Genomic DNA, 25,290 nt, shown 5'->3' on the forward strand with positions numbered 1-25,290 from the left:
GTCCTGGTTCCCAACTTAAGCCTAGGGTCAACATGATAGGAACACCAAACAAAACAAAACTCATGCAAAACAAAAAGTGGATTTCTCCCTGAAGTCCTCCAAAAAAAAGAAAAAAACAACAACAAAAAAAACCCTATGATATTCTAATTCAGAAAAATTAAGCACACACATATCCAAAGATGCTCAACATTCACAAACAAGGTTTCCTTACTTACAAATACTGCACCTTTCAACACAGTAAGTTAACTAGAACAGAATTCATTTTAAAAAAGCAAAAAAAAAAAAAAAAACCACACCAAGGAAAATCTCTATCACCTACCACTACATCTGGTTCTGTGAACCTGCAGTGGTAACTGAAAGTTTCATCTTAATAGCAACACTTCAGTCAAGTAACTGGCAGCAGCAGTCAGTGGTTATCCACTATACTGACAACAGAGGAAAGACACTTTATCCATGATTTTCTTGTTATAATTCCATTGAATACACTTCAGATTCTAGAAAAAATTGTACTCTAGCCTTTGGGCATTCCTGCACAGCCTGAAAAGTCCTTGGCCTTTACTTTATGCCTGCACCACTCTCCTCTAGTTCACAGCCTTCCTGCTCATATCAGCCCCTAGTCTGCTATCTGTCTGTTTTTAATGCTAAATAAACAAAAGTATGTATTTCTCCACAATCCGTATTTCCAAGCTGAACTTTACAGTAGAAATTTTCTGAAAAAAAAAAAAACAAACAAACAACCCTCTGTCTAGAGAAACTTACTGTCACAAATAAATAAATAAATAAAATAAAATGAAATAAATTACAATGTAAGCATTAGTCTTTTTCAAAGAACTGAAGTGAATTCATAGTTTTACTAAGGTAAATTTCACCCAAAACAATTGTCAGAACTGCCAGCTCTACCACCTTAATATGTTAAAGGGAGCTAAAGAATTAAGCAGGACAAGACTGTAAAAGAAAGGCATTACTCTGTAAGTAGAATGACATTAGAAATCAAGATTAGAATACTATTAAAAATAAAGGAAAAAAGAATAATACTTTTACAGATACTTTATTTTACCTTGCCAATCCACCATAATCCAATCCTTCTTCTCCTCTGAATATAACATATAATCTTCTCCTCAAATCGTAGGGTTTTAATGCCATAATCTATCAAATAAACAAAATTTGCACTAAATTATAAAAGAAGTATTTTCAATGCAATTGCTCCTTCAAATTTAGATTTAATTGTTAGAGCTATACCAAATAGGACAAACGTTTACACAGATTTGAAAAGCAATTACATAAACTCATGGAACATACAGTCAAGGAACTGAACACAAAAATTCCGACTCGAATTCAAAATCCTTGAGCAGCAGACTGCAAGCAAGGAGGAGAGCTAACCTGGAAATTATTATTAGTGCCCTGTTACTATACTCTTCGAAAGATATATATTATCTGCCAATTTTAAAATTTATACTGGCTAAAAAGCTTTTCATCTCCCATACTGAAGAGCTTATATATTATATACCTTATAGAGAGGTTATTATAGAGCTTATAAACAGCAAATTCTGTGGTCTTACTTGCTGGAAGGAATCCTCAAACAAAGTCTGCCTGGATACGTTGATTTTCACATGGCTTGGCAGTGCATTGGACTGTAATCATAAGGTAATAATGTTAAAAGGCATAAAATATATTTATGAAAATTTAAAAAGTCTCAAAAACTAAGTAATTACTTAATCAGTACCTGACACAAGTAACGGAAATGAGCAAGTTTCCACCTAAAGCTACGCTCATAGGCAATCTGTGGCCCTTTATTTCTGTAAGGGAATACATTTGAGATACATTAACCACACAGACATCAAACAGAACTTTCAACACTAAACACAAGCTTGCAGATTTCAAAAAATGCACAAAAGATTGCAATTATAAGATACGATCACAGATAGAAATTCTTAATACACGCCCCAACATGGTTTTGTATCATTTCCCAAATAAACAAAATGTTTGGTTGGCCAGTCTTCCTATCCTCACCCTTTCCACACATACCGTTTTGCTGTTGTTAAAGATACTACTCAATTTAGGAGGGTAGAGATTTTAAGGATTTCAAATACCTATCAATTTTGTAAAAATTAGAAGCCAGATAAAGGAAAGACATCTACTCTAATGTCTTCACCCAGAGAAAGGCTGCAGTATGATCTCAATCACATCATAATCACCAAGGGTCAACATAGGATATAAATGCTTCATAACTTCAGCTGTTTGTGGAATCAAGAAATTTATAGTACACTGATCTACACACTCCCTGAAGGAAATGCCACTGACACATCAAAGGTAAGCTCCGTAAACGTTACTGTACACAAAGGTGTAGAGACACCATCAGCTGGGCCAACACTTCTGATTAACCTATTTACAAATAGAAGATCTGCATGTAAAATTTTGACAACTACTCAGAACTTGTTTGCTTAGCCATTAATATTATCAGAGCATACATAACTATAAGCAATGAACCTTACAATCATTTGCTGTTTCCATTAAAATTGTCTGTTAGTTATATTAGTTGAATTTACAATGTACGAGCTTACCTCGCTTCCTTTCTCTATTTAGAGTGCCATTAATATCTTCATATTTGAACGGTGCATAAAAACTACTGAACCTTACAGTGTGGTGAAGTGTGGCACAGAGAAACAGACAATTAAAGGTTGAAAATAGGTTTGCAAGAAAACAGTAAGTTCATAATTTATTGCTCACTTCTAGCTAGAAGCATTGACTGTTTTCATGTATGAGAAGAATTGCATCCTTGAAGTGTAACACATGAAAAAGTTAAAAATACTTTTAATTTCCTCACTTACACAGAAGATTTCCCAGTACGAGGATCATTGAAGGTGGTAGTTCTTGTATTATGATCAACAAAGTATCGTACACCCTCTCTAGTATATCTGATTTCCCAGCCCTCTGGAAGAGGGTCCTCATTTTGTAAACTGCAGGAAAAAAAATGCAGACAGTAATTCTTGATTCCCACCCATATCTTTACTTTTAAAGTAATAATTAAGCAAGATCTTTCCATTTATACAGTGAATATACACACCTACCCTTGAGTTCGAGGGTCTTCCCACTGTGTTGTCTTTGTGTTATGATTTACAAAATACACCCTATCATTTGAATCCACTCTCCTTTCTAGGGAGAAAGAAAAAACAGACAAACAAACAAACACACACAAACTATACAACAATTGCATTCCAAATTTCTCCAACTGTCATCTCCTGAAGTCAACAGCTAATTAACTTACCCCACCCTGGTGGCAAAGGCCCAAGTGGATCATTCTCCGCTGACAACATCGAAGCCTATTTATAAACAAGAGTGCATCCAGTTAGGCCAAATACTTCTCATTTTTCTTTCCCACAATATGTTTAAAGTTTACCACTAACTCTAAAGACCACACCTTCTGGATAGCATGTTGTTTTTAGTCTGTTTTGGTGGAAAAGCATAATTTTGTGACAATTTAACATTTGTTCTCTTGCCTCCCCTGTTTCCAACACTAGGTATCATGTTTTTCCTTCTTATTGTAAACTTGAGAGAACCTGTGATCTTAAAAATTGTGCACTTCACAAAAGTTTTATGAAAAGGCATATGTTTTTTCCTTATGATAATGCTTTACTGTTACTTAAAAATTCAAAGTATGTCTTAAAACTCAAAGACTACTGACAATATAAGTATTTTTTCATCTCCTCAGTAGATGTCTTTTCTGGGTATACAGCTATTTTCAATCTTTGTCCTTCTTTGTCAAAACAGCTGCATTCCATTCCATTAAAATATTCTGATTTTTTTATATAATATTAAAATACAGCAAGGTTAAAAGGAAAAAATAATTTAAGAAAAGATTAAAATACTATGAAGAACCATACTAAACTTCTTATGTACTGTAAACTTGCAAAAGTCTCCCACTAGCTCTCAAGGATACAAAACATGGCATGAATAGAGTATGAAATATTTTATGAATATCAAGGGCAGAAATGACCTTGGACTGCAGGCTGCATGCTCTAGTTTATAACTAAAAGCATCCCCCCTAAAACCTTTAGGATGATGAAGTTCACCTATCTAGTTATGTGTTGTTCTTTTCCATGGAATTAAATTTTGATAAGTGGAAACTTATCTACATTTTCCAGAGTATCTTATGGATCACCTTACTGCCAGTACTGCTTTAGTTTTAAACAACATTTGCAATCCAAAATATCTCAAGTCCACTTAGAGTTTCCAAACAGCCGAAATCATGCAATAAAAGCTAAAGTATTTTTGGTGTCCTACTGTGATACAGAAGCAGAGCAAAGATCATAAGAAAATGCAATGGATACACTCAGAATAAAGCTATGAGATACAAAAAGAGGATTATCATCATCTCAGAAGTAAACAAAGTTATCCTTTTCTTTTGTAACCTATATAGTCATGATGATCTTGTGATCAAAGATTTCGCTGCAGTAAGTATAAGAACAATAGCACACAACTGAAAATGCTAACTGGCAAGGAAGTGAATGGTGGAATAATTCAGAGTTTTCTCATCTTCTTAATGTGCCCAATATTTATACATGACCAATAAATACTATGTTTTTAATTAAACAGTAAATTTGAGGAAACAAACCATAATCTTTGACCATTTCTAACATATTTATCATTTAGCACCTTTATATTATACACAAGTAGAATTTTTTAAATAAAGTTAGTCTTCCAAAATCTTTTTTTAAGACATCTACTTTGAATGAGTATTAAAATTTTATGTATTTTCCCCACATTTAATTATTTCCTCTGTTTCCTTTAAATTCATTTGAATACGCATAGTTGAAGGATGTTATATTTATTAAAACAGTAACTTCAGCAAGTTCTAGTGCAACTACTTATGAGCAAATTAAAGGATAAGAAAACAAAGTCTGAAATAACTCTTTTCCCATTAAGTATTTTGAAATATCTGAATAGCCTTTATAGACATTAGAGTTACTCTACAATTGGGTTCAACTAACAATGGATTTGGCTCAAGAATAAATTAATTTATGCTTCCTTATACCAAGTGTCTAAGTAGAAATATGGCACTGCTATGTTCCACGAAAATGATGATAAAGAGTAACTAGTTACTGTAATGACAACACAACAAGAGAGAATGAAGCTGAAAGAGATGCATAAAACAACAGTAAGGTGATGTTTTTCATTAATTCTAGGAAAGTACCAATAGTACTTTCAACAGAAAAAAAAATAATAATAACCATAGCCTTACCATTCTTATTTCCTTCACATAGCTTATTTTTGACCATTCAAGACAACTGAAATTTCTACTTGTTTAATAAACAGATTAGATCACTGTTTCCCAGAAAATAAACTATAATGTTACTCAGGAGCTGCAACATATGCAGAGTTCTGGTGTGTCATCAGAGGAAGACAAGTTTCTTCATTTGACTGTAACAGTTTGAGAAGAGTATAGAAGCACCCTACCTAAATGATAACTATGGAAAAAAAAAAAGCACTCACACTTTCTTCAATAGCATTTCAATTTTTCTTCCCCTCAAAAATGTGAGTTCTAAGGATGCAACTGATATGCTACCTAAAAAATAGAACCGTAAAGAAATGTGAATTGGATGCAAGCAGTCCAATCTTCTCCTCTCTTCCCTCAAGTATATTTTGTCTGACAAATTCTAATTTGATGATTCTAAGATCAGAAACTTAGAAATAAATCTATGGTGTTTAGTGTGAGCTATCATTAAATCAATAGAGAAACATGATCTAAATAAAAAATACATTGCTCTCTCAGAATAAATCTAAATAAAAAACAAATAAATCTCAGGTCAGGAGAAGGGAGTTTCCTGAGATGTTTAAGCAACTGATTAAAAGTAGTATACAGGCAGAGAAAGTCACTCAGACTTCTTGGCTTCAGCTGCGACTCCTGCATTTGCAGCATATCATCTGTACGCCTCCTTTTTTATTTTTCAAGTTTTTTCTAAAGACAATGATGGAAGGTTTGAATACATTTTTTTTTTAAATCAAGAATCACATCTTTTTATTCTTCTGTACTGGATATGCAATTTAGTATCGACATATCTCAAATTGCTCACATTTGAATGGAAATTGCCACCTATTTACTGACCTCACGCAGCTTACCAAAACAACACGATAAAGTCTGTCCCTAAGTTTTAGGCAATGACTAAGAAGCTAACAGTTCTGATAGTATGAACAGTTTGGCACAAAGCAAGGCAAAATTTGAACAAACAGCACTCCAGCTTAGCTGAGAATTCAGACAAAATTCAGTACTTATTAGAGACAAGTCAACAAATCTAGAAAAAACACAAAAATTTCAAGCAGCAAAAAGCAATGATTTACAATCCCCATATCTCCATGGCAAATGTCACCGTGTTGTCACTCCTGATAATCTTCAGTCAATCATGGCAACTGGGAGAAATGCTTGAAGACTGAAGGAAAGCAAAGGCTTTTTTCACAAAAGGCAAGAAATATGACCCAGGGAACTACAGGCTGGTCAGCCTCATCTCAGTCTCTGGGAAGGCAACAGAAACAGCTAATGCTGGAAACCACTTCCAGGCATGTGAAGGACAAGAATATTATCAGAAATAGTTTGCATGGATTTACTCAGCAGAAGTCGTATTTGACCTGTCTGCTATGATGCAATGGCTGGCCTGACAGATGAGGGGAGATGGCTATTCTCTTCCTGAACTTCAGTAAGACCTCCCTTTGAAACTGTTCCCTATATGATCCTCATAGACAAGTCACTGAAGTACATCCTGGATGAGAAGACAGCAAGGCAGACTGAAAACTGGTTAGTCAGACCCAAAAAGTAGCTGTCAGTTCTGCAAAGTCTAGTTGGAATCCAGTACCAGACTCTAGGATTTAATACCGGGTCCAGCCCTGATCTCTATCTTCATTAATGACCCAGATAATGAGAATGCACCCTTGGTAAACTCACAGATTACATAAAACTGAGAGTGATGGGGCTAATACATCGAAGGGTCATGCGGGGGGACATGGCAGAACGGAGAAATGTGATGGCAGGAGCCTCATACAATTAAACAGGATTAAGTGCCAAGTCCTGCACCCAAGAAGGAACAAATCCAGACTGGGAGCCACTCAGCTGGAAAGCAGCTCTGCTGAAAAATACCTGAAGGTCACATTGGACAACAAGTCTAACAAGAGCCAGCAATGCATCCTTGCTCTAAGATGGCTAAGTTTATTCTGGGCTGCAAAGTATTACTAGCTGGTCAAGAGAGGTAATCCTTCCACTCCACTTAGCATTGATGAGGCCAAACTTGACATACTGCTGAGATATGGAGCTACTGGAGAGGGTCCAACAAAGAGCCACAAAGATGGCCCTTCCAACCTCAATCATTCTATCTTTCTCAAACTCTGTGAGATAAGTAGACTGTAATACACAGCATCAGGAATGAAGAAAATCAGTGGCAATATGTATTTCTGCAATTGCTGGTGATATATCTAATTAGAGAACAAAAAGCTAAGAAGTGTTAAATACAAGAATAATGCAATATCCTTTATTTCAGAGGATATTTTAAGGAGGTTTATTAAATTTAGAGGAAAGTTTTGTTTCCTGATGCATACAGTCCTAGATCAGAAGTAAAAATTAAGTTGTTTCTTCTTAAACCACTCGAGCTGTGCTCTGTATCACTTGTGGAGTCTCTAGGACTGGGCCTTAATTTAAGGGACTGAACTCAAGTCTTAGGAAGAAGTGTTTAGAATAGTGCCACACAGGTGCCATGGAGGAAAAACAAAAACAAACCAACATAAAAAACTTTTCCATTTATCTAGTCAGAAATGAAAAAAAAAAAAAAAAACAACTGTCTCAATAACTCATATAAGTATAAAATGATATGAGTCGAAAGGGACCTTAAAGACTGTCTAGTTCCAATCCCTCAGCTGAAGCAGAGTTGCCACTCACAAGATAAGGCTGCCTAGGGCCCCATCCAACCAGGCCTTGAACTCCTCCAGGGATAAAGCATCTACAACTTCCCTGAGAAACCTATCTCAGCACCTCACCACTCTCCGAGTAAAAAAAAAAATCCTTTTCACATCTAATCTAAATCTCTCCTCTTTTAGTTTAAAACTGTTTTCCTTTGTCCTATCACTACCTGCTCAGGTAAAAAGTCACTCTCCGTTTTTTATAAGCCCTGTTTAAGTACTGTAAAGCCACAGTGAGGTCTCTCTTCTCCAGGCTAATGTAGTCTTTGAAGCTGCTCATTGTAGTTTCTTCCAGTAGTTTTAAGCAAGCAATCATATGAGAGAAATGGAAAACCATGTATGAAATTCCAGAGTTGAGCAAGGTCCCTAAGCTTCAAAATGAGCTCGAAGAATTACCATCTGTGCTGATGAGAGGCTCCTAATCACTGAAGAAGTTTTGAATGCCATTTAATACATAAAGTGCTCATAATCCAGCTTTTACAGTCCTTTTCCCTTATGGGAGAGCTTCAGTTTTACCTGTTACTGCTATCGTTAGAAGTCTTAGAAGTCTTAAGTATTGTGCAACTCACGTCTCTAGTTGGGAAACCTATTCTAAGGGAAATACACCTACATCTCTACTCATTTCTAAATTTTATATGAATTTTACCGAATAGAGGTATCGTTGGTTAAATTGTTGCATAGCTCCCTGCAGCTGATTACGCTGAGACTGCCACTGCTCAAAGTTCCTGACTGATTCCATTGTTGGCCTCTGCCACGTTGTTGTTCTGGTGTTATGGTCCACATAGTAAACTCTTCCACGATCATCAACTCTTCTTTCCCAGCTGTCAAGAAACACAAATATTAACAGCTAAACTTTTCAGTAACACTACGTAGCTCATTTTCTCCTTATGCTAAATTCCTAGATAGTATTTGAATGACATACTGGAATGATAGGTGTGATTTAGATTTATAAAGTACAGAAAAGTACTCCCCAGCTGTACTGGTTGAGAAGTAGAGAATAATGAGAAAAAAAGACTCAGGCAATTGCATCCTTGGCTATTCCTGTTTCCTCAGTTTTAATTATGTAATTGCCTGGGACAATCATCAATATTGGCAGATTTCACAGAAAATCCCATATTGGGAATCAGAGGCTGGTAACCACTGCACTACACCAGTGATGTTGTCTACATAAAGATGGGAAAATATTAATTATTTTAACGTTTAAGTTTTAAAAACAACACAATTTAGCAGCTATGTCTGAACAAGTGATCAGAAGGAGACACATATAGATACACAAATATTCTTACATAAATTAATACAGCATGTTAAGATTTCTTAACACTATTATATGACATATTTTCAAATTAAAATTTCTTATTAAAATCAAGACAGTAGAGTGTTGTTGTTTTTTTTGTATTTTGGGGGGTGAAAAACAGAATGTAGCAGCATTAACAACTTTAAATCCAAAATCCATTACCCAGGAGGCAAGGGCTGCGGTCTTTCCCACGTTGTAGTTCGTGTATTATGATCAACATAATATGTTCTACCATGAGGATCCTTTCTTTGCTCCCACCTTCAGGACAAAAAAGACTTACACATAAGTCAAGGTAAAAATGCTTCCCTAGGGCTTATTTCCCACTAAAAAATTTTGCTACTGAATGAACACAAACCAAACAAACCAAACCTCATTCTGAAACACCAAAGGCAATGAACACTAGAATACATGTAGAATAAATATACTTCCTCCTTGAACTGTTATCACCATGAAGACTTGTTTAAGGGATGTAGTACATAAAATGAACATACATCGATACTCAGAAGTACTTCCAAATTATATTTAAGGTATCTGAAAATGAAGACAATTAATTATCTGCTTCACGTTTGGATGCTTCATTTAAAACATTCATAAACAAATTCTTTGCATTTCCAAGCATGTTTCATCCAACAAACAACAGGATTTTTCAGAGTAAACCGCAAATGTTTGTTAGCAGATAACTTTCTTATGTTTCTACTTCCTGTTCTGTTAAATTCCTTTATCTCTACCTAATATTCATGGTGATTATTTCTTCAGTTTTGGTTGCAAAGCTCTTACAATGAAGATGGATAAAACATCACTAGCAATTCAAGATTCATGCTGCTGAGGACTGTCATAATGCATTATTTATCCACGTTTCCTTCCCCATTAATACATGTTAGACAATGAGCTGAAGACCTTGCTTGTGTTAGATTTACGTTTTTCTTATAAACATAATTACTTAGCTCCTAAAAAGGTAGGCAGAACATCCTACTTGCTATTCATAGGATTAGATATACATTACTTGAATATTACAGAGTATCATAAAAAATGTTAAATTGATAAATATTTAGAATATTATAAAAATGTCAGCATCTTCAACTAGTTACTGAAGACATCTTTTCTCCCAAACATGAAGCATCTGATATTTTTTTAATTTATTTATATTGAGATCAGTATCTCTATACTATGTTTTTTATTTGATGTTTAAGCTCATATTTGATTTCACATATAAGGTTTAGGACTGCAGTTGCAGTTTCAGTTTGGGAGAACTAAAAGTTTCTAGCTATTCGGAGCACATACACGCACTGTATTTTTAACATTATTGGTTACAGTCCTATACTGCTTCTACACTATTTTATTCATTTTCATCTTTTTATATTTTAGTCCCTACTACATACTACTACAGTATAAGAACCAAAGCAGCAACGAATTATGACCCAACTAATTTTAAATATATCAAATGAAACTTCTTCATATCCATAATACCTAAGAGTTTCCCCTATTTAGATCACACTACTGTCTCAGGAAATAAGTGATCAATTGCTAGTTTCTGGGACATAAGCTACCAGCCAGTTACACAATAGTACAAACTTCATTTTAGATCATATAACCGTCTCAGCCAACTGACCTGCATTTGGCAATCCCTGTATGGAATTAAACTGCAAATTCTTTACATACACATTCAGACAAAACACAATTATTAGTGTCAAAATCAAGCCCACGTACCCTGGTGGTAAAGGTTCTGTACCAGCATTAACAGTCTGTTGTCTTACAGACTCTCCAGATGCACTTGAGGCTGAGGATTCCCTTGGTTTTGCTGCATCTGCTGCTGTACTGTTTGTGATATTAGGCTGAGCACAGTCTGTTGTAGTTGAAGCTTCTAGTCCAGCAGACACAACAGATAGCGTAGAAGTGTGGCTTTCAGAACAACTAGTTGCTTCTTCTGTTGATTGAGGTTCTGCTGTAGTGTTAGTGCAATCTATAGACATGGAAGCTTCTCCTGAACCTACCATAGCCTCAGAGACAGAAGAACTACCAGCTTCTGGTGCAGAGGAAGATGACTCACCATTAACTGAAAAATGGAAAATAAGAATATTTGCATATCAGATTCCAAAGAGTTTATCTTTTTCTTGGTCAGATTTTGGAGTAAACTACATTAAACATACTTCTTTCTTTGACTTGAGTCATACCTACATGCCATAAGTAACATTTTTGCCTAAAATCAATCACAGAATCGTAGGGTTTGGAAGGGATCTCCAGTGATCATCATGTGACAAAAAGTCACAGTGTGCCAGCTTTGGCTGAAGCTGTAATTAAATCTGACAGTCTGCAAGCCATTCTCTATACTTTACTGTGGGGGTTATTTCTTTGTTTCTGCATATCTTGCTCAATACAACATTACACCTTATTCCTGAGATTTGCAAAAAGTAAATACCCACTTCCCATGGAACAGTACTGCCTTAACTGAGAACTTGTACCAACTTAAAAAAAATATCTTGATTAGCGTGACAGGAAAGAAAAGCTATTAGGAGCCAAGTAACTACATGAATACAAGAAAAAAAAGAGGCAGGGTGTTTTGTTTTTATTTTATTTTTTTACTTTTTTAGGAATTGAGAAACAGAATTTTACAATAAAGGAAATATCTTGTGCCACGCTTTAAAAAAAAAAACAAAAAAAAAAAACCAACACCCCAGCATCCCTAACGAGATCAATACATCCTAAAAATCTGTATTTTGCTAACTGTTGTGAGTTAACTATGGCAGATAGCTAAGTACCACACAACCACTCACTCACTTCCACCCACAGTGTGACTGAGGAAGAGAAAAGGAGAAGCAAAAGCAAGAAAACTTGTAAGCCAAGAAAAAAAAAAACAGTAAGAAAAAAGTTAGAAGATGACAAAAACAACAAAACAAAGAAAATGATGTGAAGACAATCATTCACCACCTCCTGTGGACACAACGATGCCAAGTCAGTTCCTATGCAGAATGATGGCTAACCTCCCTAAACTTTCTCCTTTCCCTTTTTATTGCTGAGCATGACATTGTATGACAAAGAATATCTCTCTGGTTGATTCAAGTCATCTGCCTGGATGCGTCCCTTCCCAACCTCCTGAGCACTCCTGATCTGTTCAGCTGGTGAGAGGAGGATGAATGAGAAACAGACAAGGACTTCATGCTGTGAAGAAATGCTTCAGCAGCAGCTAAAGGCATAACTGTGTTATCAGCATTGTTTTGCTCATACATCTGAAACATAGCATCATATAAACTGCTATGAAGAAATTAACTCCATCCCATCCAGATCCAGTATATAATGCAATTGATACAGACTAAAAACTTTACACAAATTATCACAGAATCAAAGTAAATTAATTTCTGTCTTTTTAAGAACAGCACAAATGTCATCCGATTCAAGCAAGCATAATCTCATAAAAGGTTTAAAGCAGACAGATTTGGCAGGAAAAACGGGCTAAGAAGGCTTTAGTAATCTCAAGCCCACTTGGCTGGCAATACAGCAATACAAATCATAGAGTCATGGAATCACATTGGAAAGGTCCCTTACAGGTCACTGAGAGAGACTAACTCCCCTTCAATAAACAGGGACACCTACAGCTAGGTCAGGCTGCTCAGGACCCTGTATAGCGTGACCTTGAACGTCACCAGGGACGGGGCACCTCTCTCTGGGCAAACTTATCCAGTCCCCCACCACCCCTAGTGTAAAAGACGTTCTCCTTATCCAATCGAACATGTCCCCTCTTTTAGTTTGAAACCATTTTCCCTTGTCCTGCCACGCTGTGCTGCAGTCTGTCCCCTTCATCTGCAGATCTAAGCAGAACAGTATCTCAGCACAAGATTTTGCCTTGAACTAGTGAAATTAGGTACAGGAGTCGATATGACTCCATTAAAAGTCAAGGATATCGTGTGAAGTATCATTCATAGCCTTAATTTTCTGAATCCCCAGTCAACACCAAACAGTGACAATTCTATTTCAGCTTGCCAATTTGTACCTCCTTTAGAGCTTATATCTTTTTCTTCCAGAAAAAACACTACACCCAACAAAGATTTAAAATGGTTTTCTAACTAACAGCACGCTATCAGCTTCTAATTCTATGAATTGAGGCCAAAATACTAAGATTTCTCTATGCTTGTAATTCTATCAATAGAAATGTGCAGAAGTTAACTCTAGACTAGTGCCTATAAAATGGTGTTTCATCATTTTAAAGACTTCATTTCTTTTAATTCTGTACAATACTCTTATAAATAAAAACATCAAGACTACTAACTACTTGCAATAGCCATATAATGTCAGCATTTCCTGGCTTTCTCAGAAAGCAAAAAACAGATAGTGGCAAACTGTAAATCTCATCTTTCTCTTAAACACAAATTTAAAACAAACAACCAAAAAAAAAAAGAAAAAAAAAGCCACACAAGCAGTAATCATTAATGTATTCAAAATAGCAAGTCAGTTTCTTTAAGGAATTATCACTAGGCCACATATATTTGCATACTATGCATAATGACAAGCACAATTGTATAGGCAGTAGTAGACATGTAAGGTCTGTAAAGGCATTGATTTTTGAACACAGCTACTCCAGGCTAACACATCACTACTTCCAGCTCACATAAAATAGATTAACTACATCAAGATATGTCAAGAATTCATATTATTTCAAAATAATATAATGCATGAGATTAAAAAAGAGTTGTAACTACAGACAATTTAATCTGTTTTCTTCAAATGTCTGCTTTAACTACAGCAGCAACTTTATTAAAATAGAAAAAAGCCAGCTTAACTTTCAACTTTCATTTTAAAAAGTAATTTCAACTCAACCACATGAAAGAATCAATGGCATTACAGAATGAAGTTAGGATCAAAATAACTGACAAGTCATCCGCTCTTTTAGTAAGCTGATCTCCAAAACAGATCTGTAAAACATTACATCAGCTGATTACCTCACCAATTAGATCTAAACCAGCAGTTCTGGCAACATCATACAAAACTGCAATTCTTCTCAGGACAAGTTAAAAAAAAATCAAAACAAAAGAAAGCATGTGATCAACAAATGCTGAAGACTCATTTTATGTCTTTCCTAAAAATAAAAATGTCTCCACTGACCAATACAGTAGTTGAAAACTGTCTCAGTGCAAGTTCAGTGATGATTTCATCAATATTACTATTTGAACAAATCAATTATTCCTGCAATTACACTGTCCAAATTCCAATTTAAAACGGACCTCTTAACAACTGAAGAAAAAGAGAACAGTGCTTAAATAATATATACGCCCTTTGGCCTTCAACTGAAAAGAGAGAGGAATCAAATTCAAGTTCTCTAAATAGAGATATGGTTCACAGAAAGCCTAATTTAATTACTACCACTTAAAGTTTATCATTGTTTCTGCCATATTGACACCATTCCCATAATTCACACTGTATTAGAGGAAGCTTGATAGTCTCTGTTCTCCTGCTTATTAACAGTTTGTTTCCTTCTATTTAAGAGCATCTTTTTCCTCTGCTATCACTGTAATCTCACTCAACCAGCAGTTTAAAAACACAGCCATCATCAGAAACAAAGCCATGCCTGAAGAACAAAAATAAACATACTTGCGCTTTCACTTCTTTTCACTTGATTGTACCATATGTTACTCATAATTATGATCAGTATCAAAGTTTTTGTGTTTAAGAAAAGCGTGACATTTACTATTTTGCCAATATCTGCTTTGAAACAGCGTAGCTTTCGAAAAAATGGAAAACGAAGTGCATCTACATTTTAACTCTAGGAAGAGCAGTTCCTGACAGCACTAAACAGCAGATCTATCCAATCGCAAAAGAAATCTAACTGGAGTTATTCAAATTAATTACTTGAAAGAAATCCTAGTCTTCCTCCCAACAATCAGTAATGCTGTCTGGTAATCTGAGACAGAGAAGGAATTTCTGGATATTTTACTTCTTTCTTCATCCAAGATGAGAATTCACAGGAAAGAATGGAAATGAGTAGACCTAAGAATGGATCTACTACAGAAAAATCATGGAGTAGCAATAAAACGTTATAAATTCAAGCCCAGAAACGTTTTCTCAATATTTTCTGAAACATAATAAAAAACTTGCAGAAAAAAGTGATTCAATTTCAGATTAACTTCAACTAGACAAAAAGCCTTAAGATAAATGTTCTTATAACCCTCCAATTCCTACCAGTGCTGTTGACAAGCTCAGCTCCAAGTGGTTTTGGTACAGTTGTATTTTTGGGTCTGGCTGCAACATGTGTAGGAGATGGTGAGTTGTTTCCATTAATAGCTTCTACGCAGAATGCATTCTGTACTACAGAGTTTGAAGGTACTCGATTGTCATTCCCATTAGAAACATCACAAGCAGATCTTGGTAAAAATAAAAAAACATTAATACAAACATGTTCAGTAGTTATGCAATGAAACCAAATCCTACACTATAATATGCAAAAGAAATACAAAGATAATAAGTGAATTTCCACTTCAGCTTTACTTTATGATCTATTAGAATTGAGTGGGGGGAACTGATGTGACTACATCTTGCAAAAACGCCTTAGGGATCCAAAGCACCACCTACAAATACAACTCTCTCTCACTGCAAGATGAGCAAAAAAACCCAATAATGCATACAAGGATAAATGTGTCCCTGTCACTCAAATGCTCAGCAACTGTAGACTTACTTCATGTTTTAAGTCAAAATCTTAAATAATCTGGGTTGACTGCAAGGTAACTGGCAGACCATTGATCTGAACACTGACCTACTCGACTCACTACTGGTGAGAGGTCAAATAGTCTACTCCTGTGTGCAGTCCATAAAAGATTGTACAAAGATGGAGCTGTCAAGAACAAAGCTCTAAATTGATCTCCAAGACTTTTTTTCTTGCCACACTAGGCTGAAGTTGGCAAACTCTTGGGCTCAGCATTCTGAATACTGCTTCCTAAATGCAGTAGGAGTCTGTTCAACAACTTCCTGATCTTGACCTTAAAAAAGGAACTGGGTGAAGAGGAAATCATTTGGGCTTTTTTCTATTTTCCTTCTGTTCAGATGGTACAAAAAGTCGGTAGACATGAACATAAACAGCTCTTAAGACACTGGAAAAAAAACAACAAGTGGACTAAGTTCACAAAAGCACCCTGTGCCATTGCTCCCCTAATCTCATTTGCAGAACTTTATAAAAAAAGAATCCAGCAATTTGAAGTCTATTTTCAGAGGGCTACATGTTCAAAAGGTAATCATACATTATTGAAAAGCAGGTTTTAACAGGAGAGGAAAAATGAAGTTGTAATTACTGACAAGCTGAATTACATAACTGTTATTCAAACTGTATTTTTAAAACCTATGGTAAAGTAATTAAGAGTTTGATAGTTAAAATCTCTCACCTTTAGAAACAAAAATAATTGACAACTGATAAAATTTGCTGGTATGCTTAATGTACAGCCTAAAACAGAAATAAATTCCAACCTTGATGTACTTCTTGCTGAAGCATCTCTGTTTTCATGCATAGCCTCTCCATTTTGCTGAACTTCTACTGAAGAGCAAAAGAAAAAAAAAAAAAGAAAAAATCAATAGAAATATTCCACTAATTCTATCTGAAATTTTAATTGAAATATTGACTGAATTGTTTTAACTTACTGGTTGCTGGTGAACTGAGATTTGCAAGAGACTCTTGTTCAACAACCAAACCATCTAGCACGACTGTCAGTTCACCTGTTTGCACCATGCCACTCTTGTTTTCCAAAGATAATTTCAACTGTTCTTTCACCTTCTCCACTAGAAATGGAGTTTGGGGGGGGGGGGGTAGGGGAAGAGAAGGAGTGTAGAAATAAAGGAAAGATTAAATTCTAAGCAGTATCAAAAAAAGACTACCAACAAAAAAGTACATATTTGTGCAAAAAATTATATGTAGAAATTGTCATGCTCAGATTATTTAAATGACATAGAAATCACTAAGGAGCTATGAAACTTAGACCAGCTGTGGGTAAAAGCATAGTTTATTGTAAAAATAAATTGCCTACTTATACAGTATGCTCCAAGATATACAACAGGATTCGTATAATTTCAGAACATAACTGTAAATGATTTCCCAGATTTGTTATTTCCACTAAGTCCTTTTGAAATCATGCACTACATACATAACATAAGAAGGCTTAAAGTTAAACAACTTGTGAACTACACATCCAAATACTACACGTGACAAGTCACTGGGAACCTTATTCTACAACCTAAGCATATGCTTGCCTACCTTCCACAAGTAATTCTAAGAGGCAAATGGAAAGCACATAGCTTTCAGGAAAAAATGAATACAAAGACTGCACAGTCTTTCCTCTCTTTTCATGTATATGTTTTTCTTTTTTTTATTTTTGCTTCAGTAAGTGCATTTTCATAGACTCCAACTCCAAGAATTAAACAGTAGCAAAGAATACCTCAGATAACCAAAATTTAAATGAGAAAATATTTTCACCAAAACTTTTTGTTTTGAGATTTAAAAAAAAATCATGTGCAGGGCAGTAGAATAATTCAGTAGAACTGATAAGAAATGCACAGATGTATAGCCAGAGACATATAATCCACAGTTAAAACGTGCAGTGGATGTTGCGTAACGCTCTCTAAATCAACCATTACTATTATGCATTTAAAACTACACGTCATACAGAAAACTAAACAAAGTAAGCTCTGAGTTCACATTAATCTGGTTATAATGGTTAAGGCCTTTTAGTATTTCTGGTCTCAGATTAAAGGATTATTTTTTTCAAGATATAACAGTCTATATCCCTCAATCTGATAGCATTTCGAGTCAAAGTTAAAGCTCACTGTGCAACTTGTACATCCATGAACTAAACTAGTACTTCCACATGTTTTCTGTTCTTAACAAATATAAAAAATGAATAAGAAACAAAAACAGGGAATGTTTCCATCAGCTATTGCCAGATATGCCCAAGTTGTTAGCAAGATCCTAACAGTTATTTTGAAAACAAGACTGAACTATTGTTGGGTAGCAGATACTAGGAAACACCCACTCTACAGATGGATTTCACAGTACTGTAAACTGCTGGAGTAAGCACAAAGCTGCCAAATCTACTACAGAGTTATTGATTTAGAGTGAAAGGACAGAAAGGAGAAACTAGTCTACCACAGAGCTGTTAAACTAGCATAATCACAAACTGGCATTTCTGCAATTGGTAAATTGTTTCTTCACTTTCAATTATTTTAAAGGGTTACCTTCCAAAACCAGATCAACAGTTGTACTCCAACTGAGACTGCAAGAAAGTTGGGAGGGATGTGGGCAGCCATTCAATGCTAGGGTAGCTTAGTGGGAAAAAGTAACAGCACTAGTTCTGAAGTTTCTGTATTTTGACTTCCCGCTTACATTTTCAATAGACTCAACTGCTGCATTTCAATCAATAACTGAACCATCAGATTCATCTTTCACTGAATTACTCAGTGTGTACTGGACTGCTGACATGCCAAAATCAGAAGCACTGCACATATATCAAGTTCAGTGCAATGTACAGCTAACAGAGTCAACCATTCCCTGAAAGAATCCACCAAATTGTCAGGATTGTACAACCCCTGTATTTTCAGTAATAAAGTACTGTTTTTTTTTTTCCTATTACTATTACAATATAATAGTTTCTGATATAGCTGAAACACAACATTTCACACATAAGAAATGTACAGGAAGTAACAATAGTTTTGCAATTATTTTTCATCCTGACATTGCAGGATTATTGAAATAGCATTACATTCCACTATGAGGCATTCTTTTACATTTTTTTCATTTATTTAAAAAAATAAGCAAATATTCTGCTTAACTATGGAATCCTGCGCAGAACCTTCATCAAACTGCTGAAGAAATTCCACTGCGTTGTGGATTCTATTCCACTTTTTTCAAAGAAATAGAAAAAAGAAGGTTTTTCAAAACTGAACAGAAGCTATCCTTCCCTTTACCTGTCTAAACTGAGCTCTTTTGAGTTGGTGTATCTAACCTGTGCAAAACACTGGTTTAGCTGGAATTCTATTGCCACTCTGGAGTGGAATTTAAAGTGTGGATTCACCATCTTCTTGTGTTCATGAAAAAAGTTTAAAAAGCAAAATAAAGACCTGTTTTAATTCTATTAAGGACAACGAATGTTAGGAGTTATATAGAACACAACAATCACTGATGTACTGAAAAGAAGTTCTCAACTGATTCTTGTATCAGTGGTTATTACTGTTCTCTGGACAGTTAAATTATGAGAGAAAAATATGCATTCAAAGAAGAAAATCAAACAGTGTAAAAAAAAAAAAAAGCTTCAGACTTTTCTGTTTTAAAAACAAGTTTAAAACAGACCTTCTAGCAAATCATACATTAGTTTGCCAGAAAAATATTTTATTTAATCACTACTGCTTTTGCTTGGTAGTAACTTGGACTTCGGTATTTGCTATTTTACTTCAAAATAATTACTTGAAAATTCTTATATCCTATTGTTATGTTTCAATTGCTCTCAATAGCACACAGTTAGACATGTCCAGAAGAGACAAGTAAAGACACCAACTGAAAATCAGTTGTAATTACACATATAGTTAGTAGTTTGTCTGCCAGTTTTGATATAAAGATTAGTAATAATAATTCTATTTAAAATATCCCTTGGGATAACTTACATTTTCTATTGTGTATTTCCAAAGCTTGTCTCAAGTCTACAGTGGCTCTTCCTAATAAAGCATCTGCTTTTAAAGTGTGATGGCTCCACACTCTAAATTCCAGCGTAGTCTGTGGAGTCACATTCCTGCATATAAAATACATTTTTAAATATATATATATATATATATATACAGATTTAAAAGTATCCATTTTTCTTATTGGGAGTGTTTGACCTTAATTCATTTTCTCATATTTATTGTATTTCTTGATACTAATTACGTGGGGAAAAAAAATCATACTGTGAGGGGAATTTTTTAATTAATAAAGCACTGTAAACACTGTAATATCTATATTTGAGATCCAAATTAAAGTACACTACTACAAGAAGTATAAGGAATTTGGGGAGTATCAGAAAAACCTAAACTAAGCTCAAATCTCAGTTATATAACAGCATATCTTGTTTATGACAGATCTATTTTTCTTATTCCTCACTACTCTAGAATTCTAACTGAAACTTCACACTCTTTCACATGAATAAAAAGGTGGTAAGTGAAAGTAATTTGCCTGTCACTAGAAAGACAAATACCATGTATTAGAAAAAAAACATACAACCAATCAGCTACATGCAAACAGGAACCCCTTCCACAGCTGCCAGCTTGCTGTGAAAGCGCTGATAGAACATGATTTATAATCCATAAATATACATAAAACCATAACACATATTCACAAAAACCAGAAAAATATCCAGTGGTGAAATTAAGCTAAAAAATGACAGCAAGCAAAAAGATAAAGGCCCCAATTACAGTAATACTGTTACGAACTTCGACAACGATCTCCCTCCTGCTCAAGAAGGAAAACAAGAACCTATCCTAGATCCTGGAGGGTAAGCTCTGTAGAACAGTTTCCATTTCAACAAGAGTGCTTCTAGCTGTGAAAAACAGAGCAGAATCCCTGCACTGCAAGAACTCCAAGGTCACATACCTGCCAGTACTATAAATGTGAAGGTATACCAGTATTGCTAAAAATAACACTAAAAATTGTCCCCAGGCCCCATCAACAGAGCTAAATCTACAGGCACTTCAACACATTATACAGCATGGATCATTTTTGCAGAAATTCGTAAGGAAGGGTCTGACCACATGAGAAGAATATAGGAACACTGACAGGGCCCTTCAGGGATGCGATGAAGGCTAAAGCCAACCTGGAATTGGATCAGGCAAAGGAGATAAAAGATAATAAGAAAGCCTTTTTAAAGTATGTCAACAGTAAAAGGAAGATTGAGGAAAACATGGGTCCGTGACTAAATGAGGTGGGTGTTCTGGTAACAGGGGATGCTGAGAAGGTGGGGATACTGAATGCTTTCTTTGCTTCTGTCTTCACTGTAGGAACATCCCCTTGGGACTCCTGGACCCTGGAGGTAAGTGAGAGCGTCAGGGGAATGGAAGGCTCCCCTTTGGTGAGGGATGAGATAGTTCAAGAGCATTTATGCAAAATCAGTGTATGTAAATCCATGGGCCCCAACCAGATGCATTCATGTGTGCTGAGGGAGTTGGTAGAGGCAATTGCTGAACTGCTATCATCTTTGAAAAGTCTTGGAAAATGGGAGAGGTGCCTGAAGACTGGAGGATAGCCAATGTCACTCTGGTCTTCAAAAAGGGCAAGAAGGAAGACTATAGGCCAGTCAGGCTCACCTCTGTTCCTGGAAGATGATGGAACAGCTTGTGCTGGATGCCATCTCCAGGGAATTGGAAGAGAAGTTTATCAGGAGTAGTCAGCATGGGTTCACCGGGGGAGGTTGTGCTCGACCAACCTGGTAGCCTTCTTTGATATCATTACTGGCTGGCTGGATTTGGGAAAAGCAGTGGATTGATTTCAGCAAAGCATTTGACACTGCCCCCCATAGGATCTTTATAACAAAGCTGAGGAAGTGTGGAATAGATGAGGTGGGTTGAGAACTGCCTGACTGGCAGAGCTCAGAGGGTGATGATCAGCAGCACAGAGTCCAATTGGAGGCCTGTATTTAGTGGTGTTCTTTAAGGGTCAGTGCTGAGTCCAGTCCTGTTCAACGTTTTCATCAGTGACCTTGATGAGGGGATTGCGTCCACCCTCAGCAAGTTTGCTGATGATATCAAGCTAGGAGGAATGGCTTACATGCTGGAAGGCTGTGCTGCCATTCAGTGACACCTAGACATGCTGGAGAGTTGGGCAGAGAGAAACCAGATAAGGTTTAACTAGACCAGGTGTAGAGTCTTGCACCTACGGAGGAATAACCACATGCATTGGTACAGGTTGGGGGATGACCTGTTGGAGAGGAGCTCTGAGGAGAGAGACCTGGATGTCCTGGTAGATAACGGGTTGGCCATGAGCCAACAGTGTGCCCTGGTGGCCAAGAAAGCCAGTGGCATCTTGGGGTGCATTAAAAAGAGCGTGGACAGCAGGTCAAGGGAGGTGATCCTCCCTCTCTACTCTGCCCTGGTGAGGCCTCACCTGGAGTATTATGTCCAGTTCTGGGCTCCCTGGTACAAAAAACACAGGGATCTTGTCAAAAGAGTCCAACAGAGGGCTACAAAGATGATAAAGGGCCTGCAATACCTCTCTTATGAGGAAAAGCTGAGAGACCTAGGTCTGGTCAGCATTGAGAAGACTCAGAAAGGATCTGATCCACATCTATAAATATCTAAGGAGCGAGAGGCAAAGGGATGAGGCTGGACTCTTCTCAGCAGTGTGTGGCAAACGACCACAAACTGAAGCATAGGAAGTTCCAAGCAAAGGTGTGTGGGAACTTCTTCCCAGTGCAGTGACGGAGCAGTGGCACAGCTGCACAGAGAGGTGGTGGAGTCTCCTTCTCTGGAGACGTTCCAGACCCGCCTGGACGCCTACCTGTGCAACCTGGGCTAGGGAGCTGCTTTGGCAGGGGGTTGGACTCCATGATCTCTGGAGGTCCCTTCCAACCCCTACAGTTCTGTGACTCTGTGAAGTACATCTTCGTGCTTTGAACAGGTTGCCCTCTAATGGAAGTCTTACTACAAGATCAGATTTAAAGAAAAAATAAAATACATATAGAACATATTGCTGTTGCTCTTGCCCTCTTCAGATCAGGGGAATTTGGTAAATCAATGACACCATTCCAACAGACATAGGAAAAATAGTCCAGAATACCTTATCTATAAGTAACACATCCTGTTTGTATTTGATTTGTATTGATGATGGAATATATGTTTGTCTGTACAAATTACTTCATTCCTATCAAGTCACCAAATCCTGTCAAATCAAGTCTACTTCCTCAACAGCAGCACTGGTCTATGTGATAGTTCTGTTCTCGTGCTAGTAGTTAACTCCTGAAAATCACTGTTAGGCCCAACACTATATCACTCTAAGCTCTACTAAACTTAAAACATCATGGAATATCCTACCTGGTTCACCACAGATATGCAGTAAACAAATGATAATGTTACCAAGTAAATGGCTCCCTCAAGCTAGGTATGCAATTCTCCAGAACCAAACTAGGTTTCTGTAACTAACCAAGCTGGCTATCGCAGAATGGCAGGTCAGATGCTGTAATGTGTACAGTGCTCAGAGCCTCTTGAAAGTAGCTGTGTTGTTACTAGACCCAATCTCGCTTGTGCAATAATGCTTTCTAGTCAATTATACTGTGCAAGATTTGCCATATTGTCATAAACAGGTATATCCACATGTACACACAGTAAACCAAATTAAGCCATTAAGCAGCCTGAGTATTAGGACAAGTTACACTGCCACTACAGCAACTTCTTTTCTACGTATATCCCTTCATTAGAAAATTTAAAGCAAAAGTGACCTTCCTCATAACCTAATTAACAAGTTGTGAATTCTTTTCTTTTAAAGTTGAGAATGACAGAATTATAATTACTAACATCTTCTAGAGAAGAATTTTAAACATGAGATGATCATAGTGCAAACAAGTACTAAGGGCATACAGTGGACAGCAACTGTTTACGGAACATTTTCCTCCAAAAAGTATATATATGTGTGTATATATCCATACACATACTCACGCATATACATATTCTCATAACATCATAAGCACTGAGAAAGAATTTTCATTAAACATCATCTTATGTCTGCATGTAGTCAGCAAAAGCCAGAAAAAGTTATGTAGGCAGCCAAGTTTAGTAAATATTTGCCTGCATTGGCTGACTAATAAATAGTACTACATAATCAAAAGAAAAGTAAGAAAAATAAATCTACTTACACTGTCAGCTGCTCATCCCACTTTGGATTTGAAGAACTACTCGATTTTGCTGTTTTCTTAATTTCTCCATCTGCAGTTAATTCTGTATAGAAAGTTGTTCCAAACCAATTCTTTTTCCGTTTCAGTTTGGCACTAGAAACTAATAAAACACACTGCTTTATCTACAGCAGCACACTTTCTGAAAATAAGAAAAAGTAACACCTGCACAATGTATGGAATATAACATAGCAATGTTATGCCTCACCCTTTCTACTTCTGCTGAACATAAAGATGTCAACCCTAAAATGCTAGCTTTCATTTTCAATAACTACTTTGTCAGGTAGTTCAAACAAAGCACAGTATGTTCTCTTCACTATATATTGGCAGGATGGGTAATCCAGACAGCACAACAATTATTTTAAGGAAAAAAATGAAAATCATATGGTTTATTATATTTTCTCATACTTCTTTCTCTTCCAATGAAAGATAGCTAAGAATGATACATCTGAGAGATGACCAGACATTTTTTTGTTTTGATGTTGATTTTTTTTTAAACAGAAGATTTATTACTCAAAATTATATGTACTTACAAAGGTACATGCAATTTAAGTCTATTTCAAAAGTTCACTGTTACACAGTTGTTTCACTGCTATGTATGTTTCACTGCAAAAGCCTGTATGCAGAGCTTCATCTCTTCACCTATGCTAGCTGTGTGACTAACCTCTAGTTAACACATCACTTCACTAAAAATAAGAAATCAACTCACAAATCTCTCCTATTTAAAGAATGTTGCAGATGAACTTCAGGCTTCAGCTAAACCTTCAACAATAAGAAACAGCAGTTTCTTATTGTAATAAAATAAATAAAAGTTTTTTATTGTATTTTTATTCTTATTGTAATAAAATAAATAAAAAAATATTATATTTTTATTCTAATAAAATAAATTAAAAAAGCAGTTTCTTATTGTAATAAAATAAATTAAAAAGTCTGATTTTTTAGTCTCCAAATTGCTGGTGAGGTCCTCAATGTTCCTGAATACAAATCTGTTCTTCTGTTTCTTCATCCAGCTGATAATGTTACTGTAACAACCAACAGCAGCAGAGCTGCCAACATTTCAAATGGTACTTCAAGCACCTGCTTCAGAAGAAAGGATGGTTGGACTCACAGCTCTATGTACCTGCCAGCTGTGCTTTCTCTCTTAAGCCTCCCATATGTCTATGTGATTGTCTTTCACTAGAGAATTAA

General features: G+C 36.0%; 2 protein-coding genes across 5 annotated transcripts in view; one reads left to right on the forward strand and one right to left on the reverse strand.

Annotated features, from left to right (window-relative positions):
* RMDN1 (regulator of microtubule dynamics 1) overlaps positions 1–25,290 on the forward strand; it is an 83,608-nt gene that overhangs the window by 22,874 nt on the left and 35,444 nt on the right. The window lies entirely within an intron of this gene.
* WWP1 (WW domain containing E3 ubiquitin protein ligase 1) overlaps positions 1–25,290 on the reverse strand; it is a 58,177-nt gene that overhangs the window by 9,631 nt on the left and 23,256 nt on the right. For 2 of the 4 annotated variants that reach the window (XM_065751874.1, XM_065751873.1), the window contains exons 3-16: positions 24,067–24,205; positions 19,856–19,980; positions 16,847–16,984; positions 16,676–16,742; positions 15,401–15,582; positions 10,940–11,285; positions 9,395–9,490; positions 8,585–8,759; positions 3,266–3,320; positions 3,069–3,153; positions 2,829–2,957; positions 1,724–1,796; positions 1,560–1,631; positions 1,058–1,146 (exon numbers count right to left, since the gene is read on the reverse strand). In XM_065751874.1, the coding sequence (XP_065607946.1) occupies positions 1,058–1,146; positions 1,560–1,631; positions 1,724–1,796; positions 2,829–2,957; positions 3,069–3,153; positions 3,266–3,320; positions 8,585–8,759; positions 9,395–9,490; positions 10,940–11,285; positions 15,401–15,582; positions 16,676–16,742; positions 16,847–16,984; positions 19,856–19,980; positions 24,067–24,205 (1,771 nt within the window). Of the gene's footprint in view, positions 1–1,057; positions 1,147–1,559; positions 1,632–1,723; positions 1,797–2,828; positions 2,958–3,068; positions 3,154–3,265; positions 3,321–8,584; positions 8,760–9,394; positions 9,491–10,939; positions 11,286–15,400; positions 15,583–16,675; positions 16,743–16,846; positions 16,985–19,855; positions 19,981–24,066; positions 24,206–25,290 lie in introns of those variants that run through there. The other 2 variants (XM_065751875.1, XM_065751876.1) reach the window with 2 other exon arrangements.

This window comes from Cyrtonyx montezumae, unplaced genomic scaffold (genome assembly GCF_038088225.1).
Source record: "Cyrtonyx montezumae isolate F1298 unplaced genomic scaffold, pur_monq_1.0 scaffold_8, whole genome shotgun sequence".
In the NCBI taxonomy this organism is placed as follows: domain Eukaryota; kingdom Metazoa; phylum Chordata; class Aves; order Galliformes; family Odontophoridae; genus Cyrtonyx; species Cyrtonyx montezumae.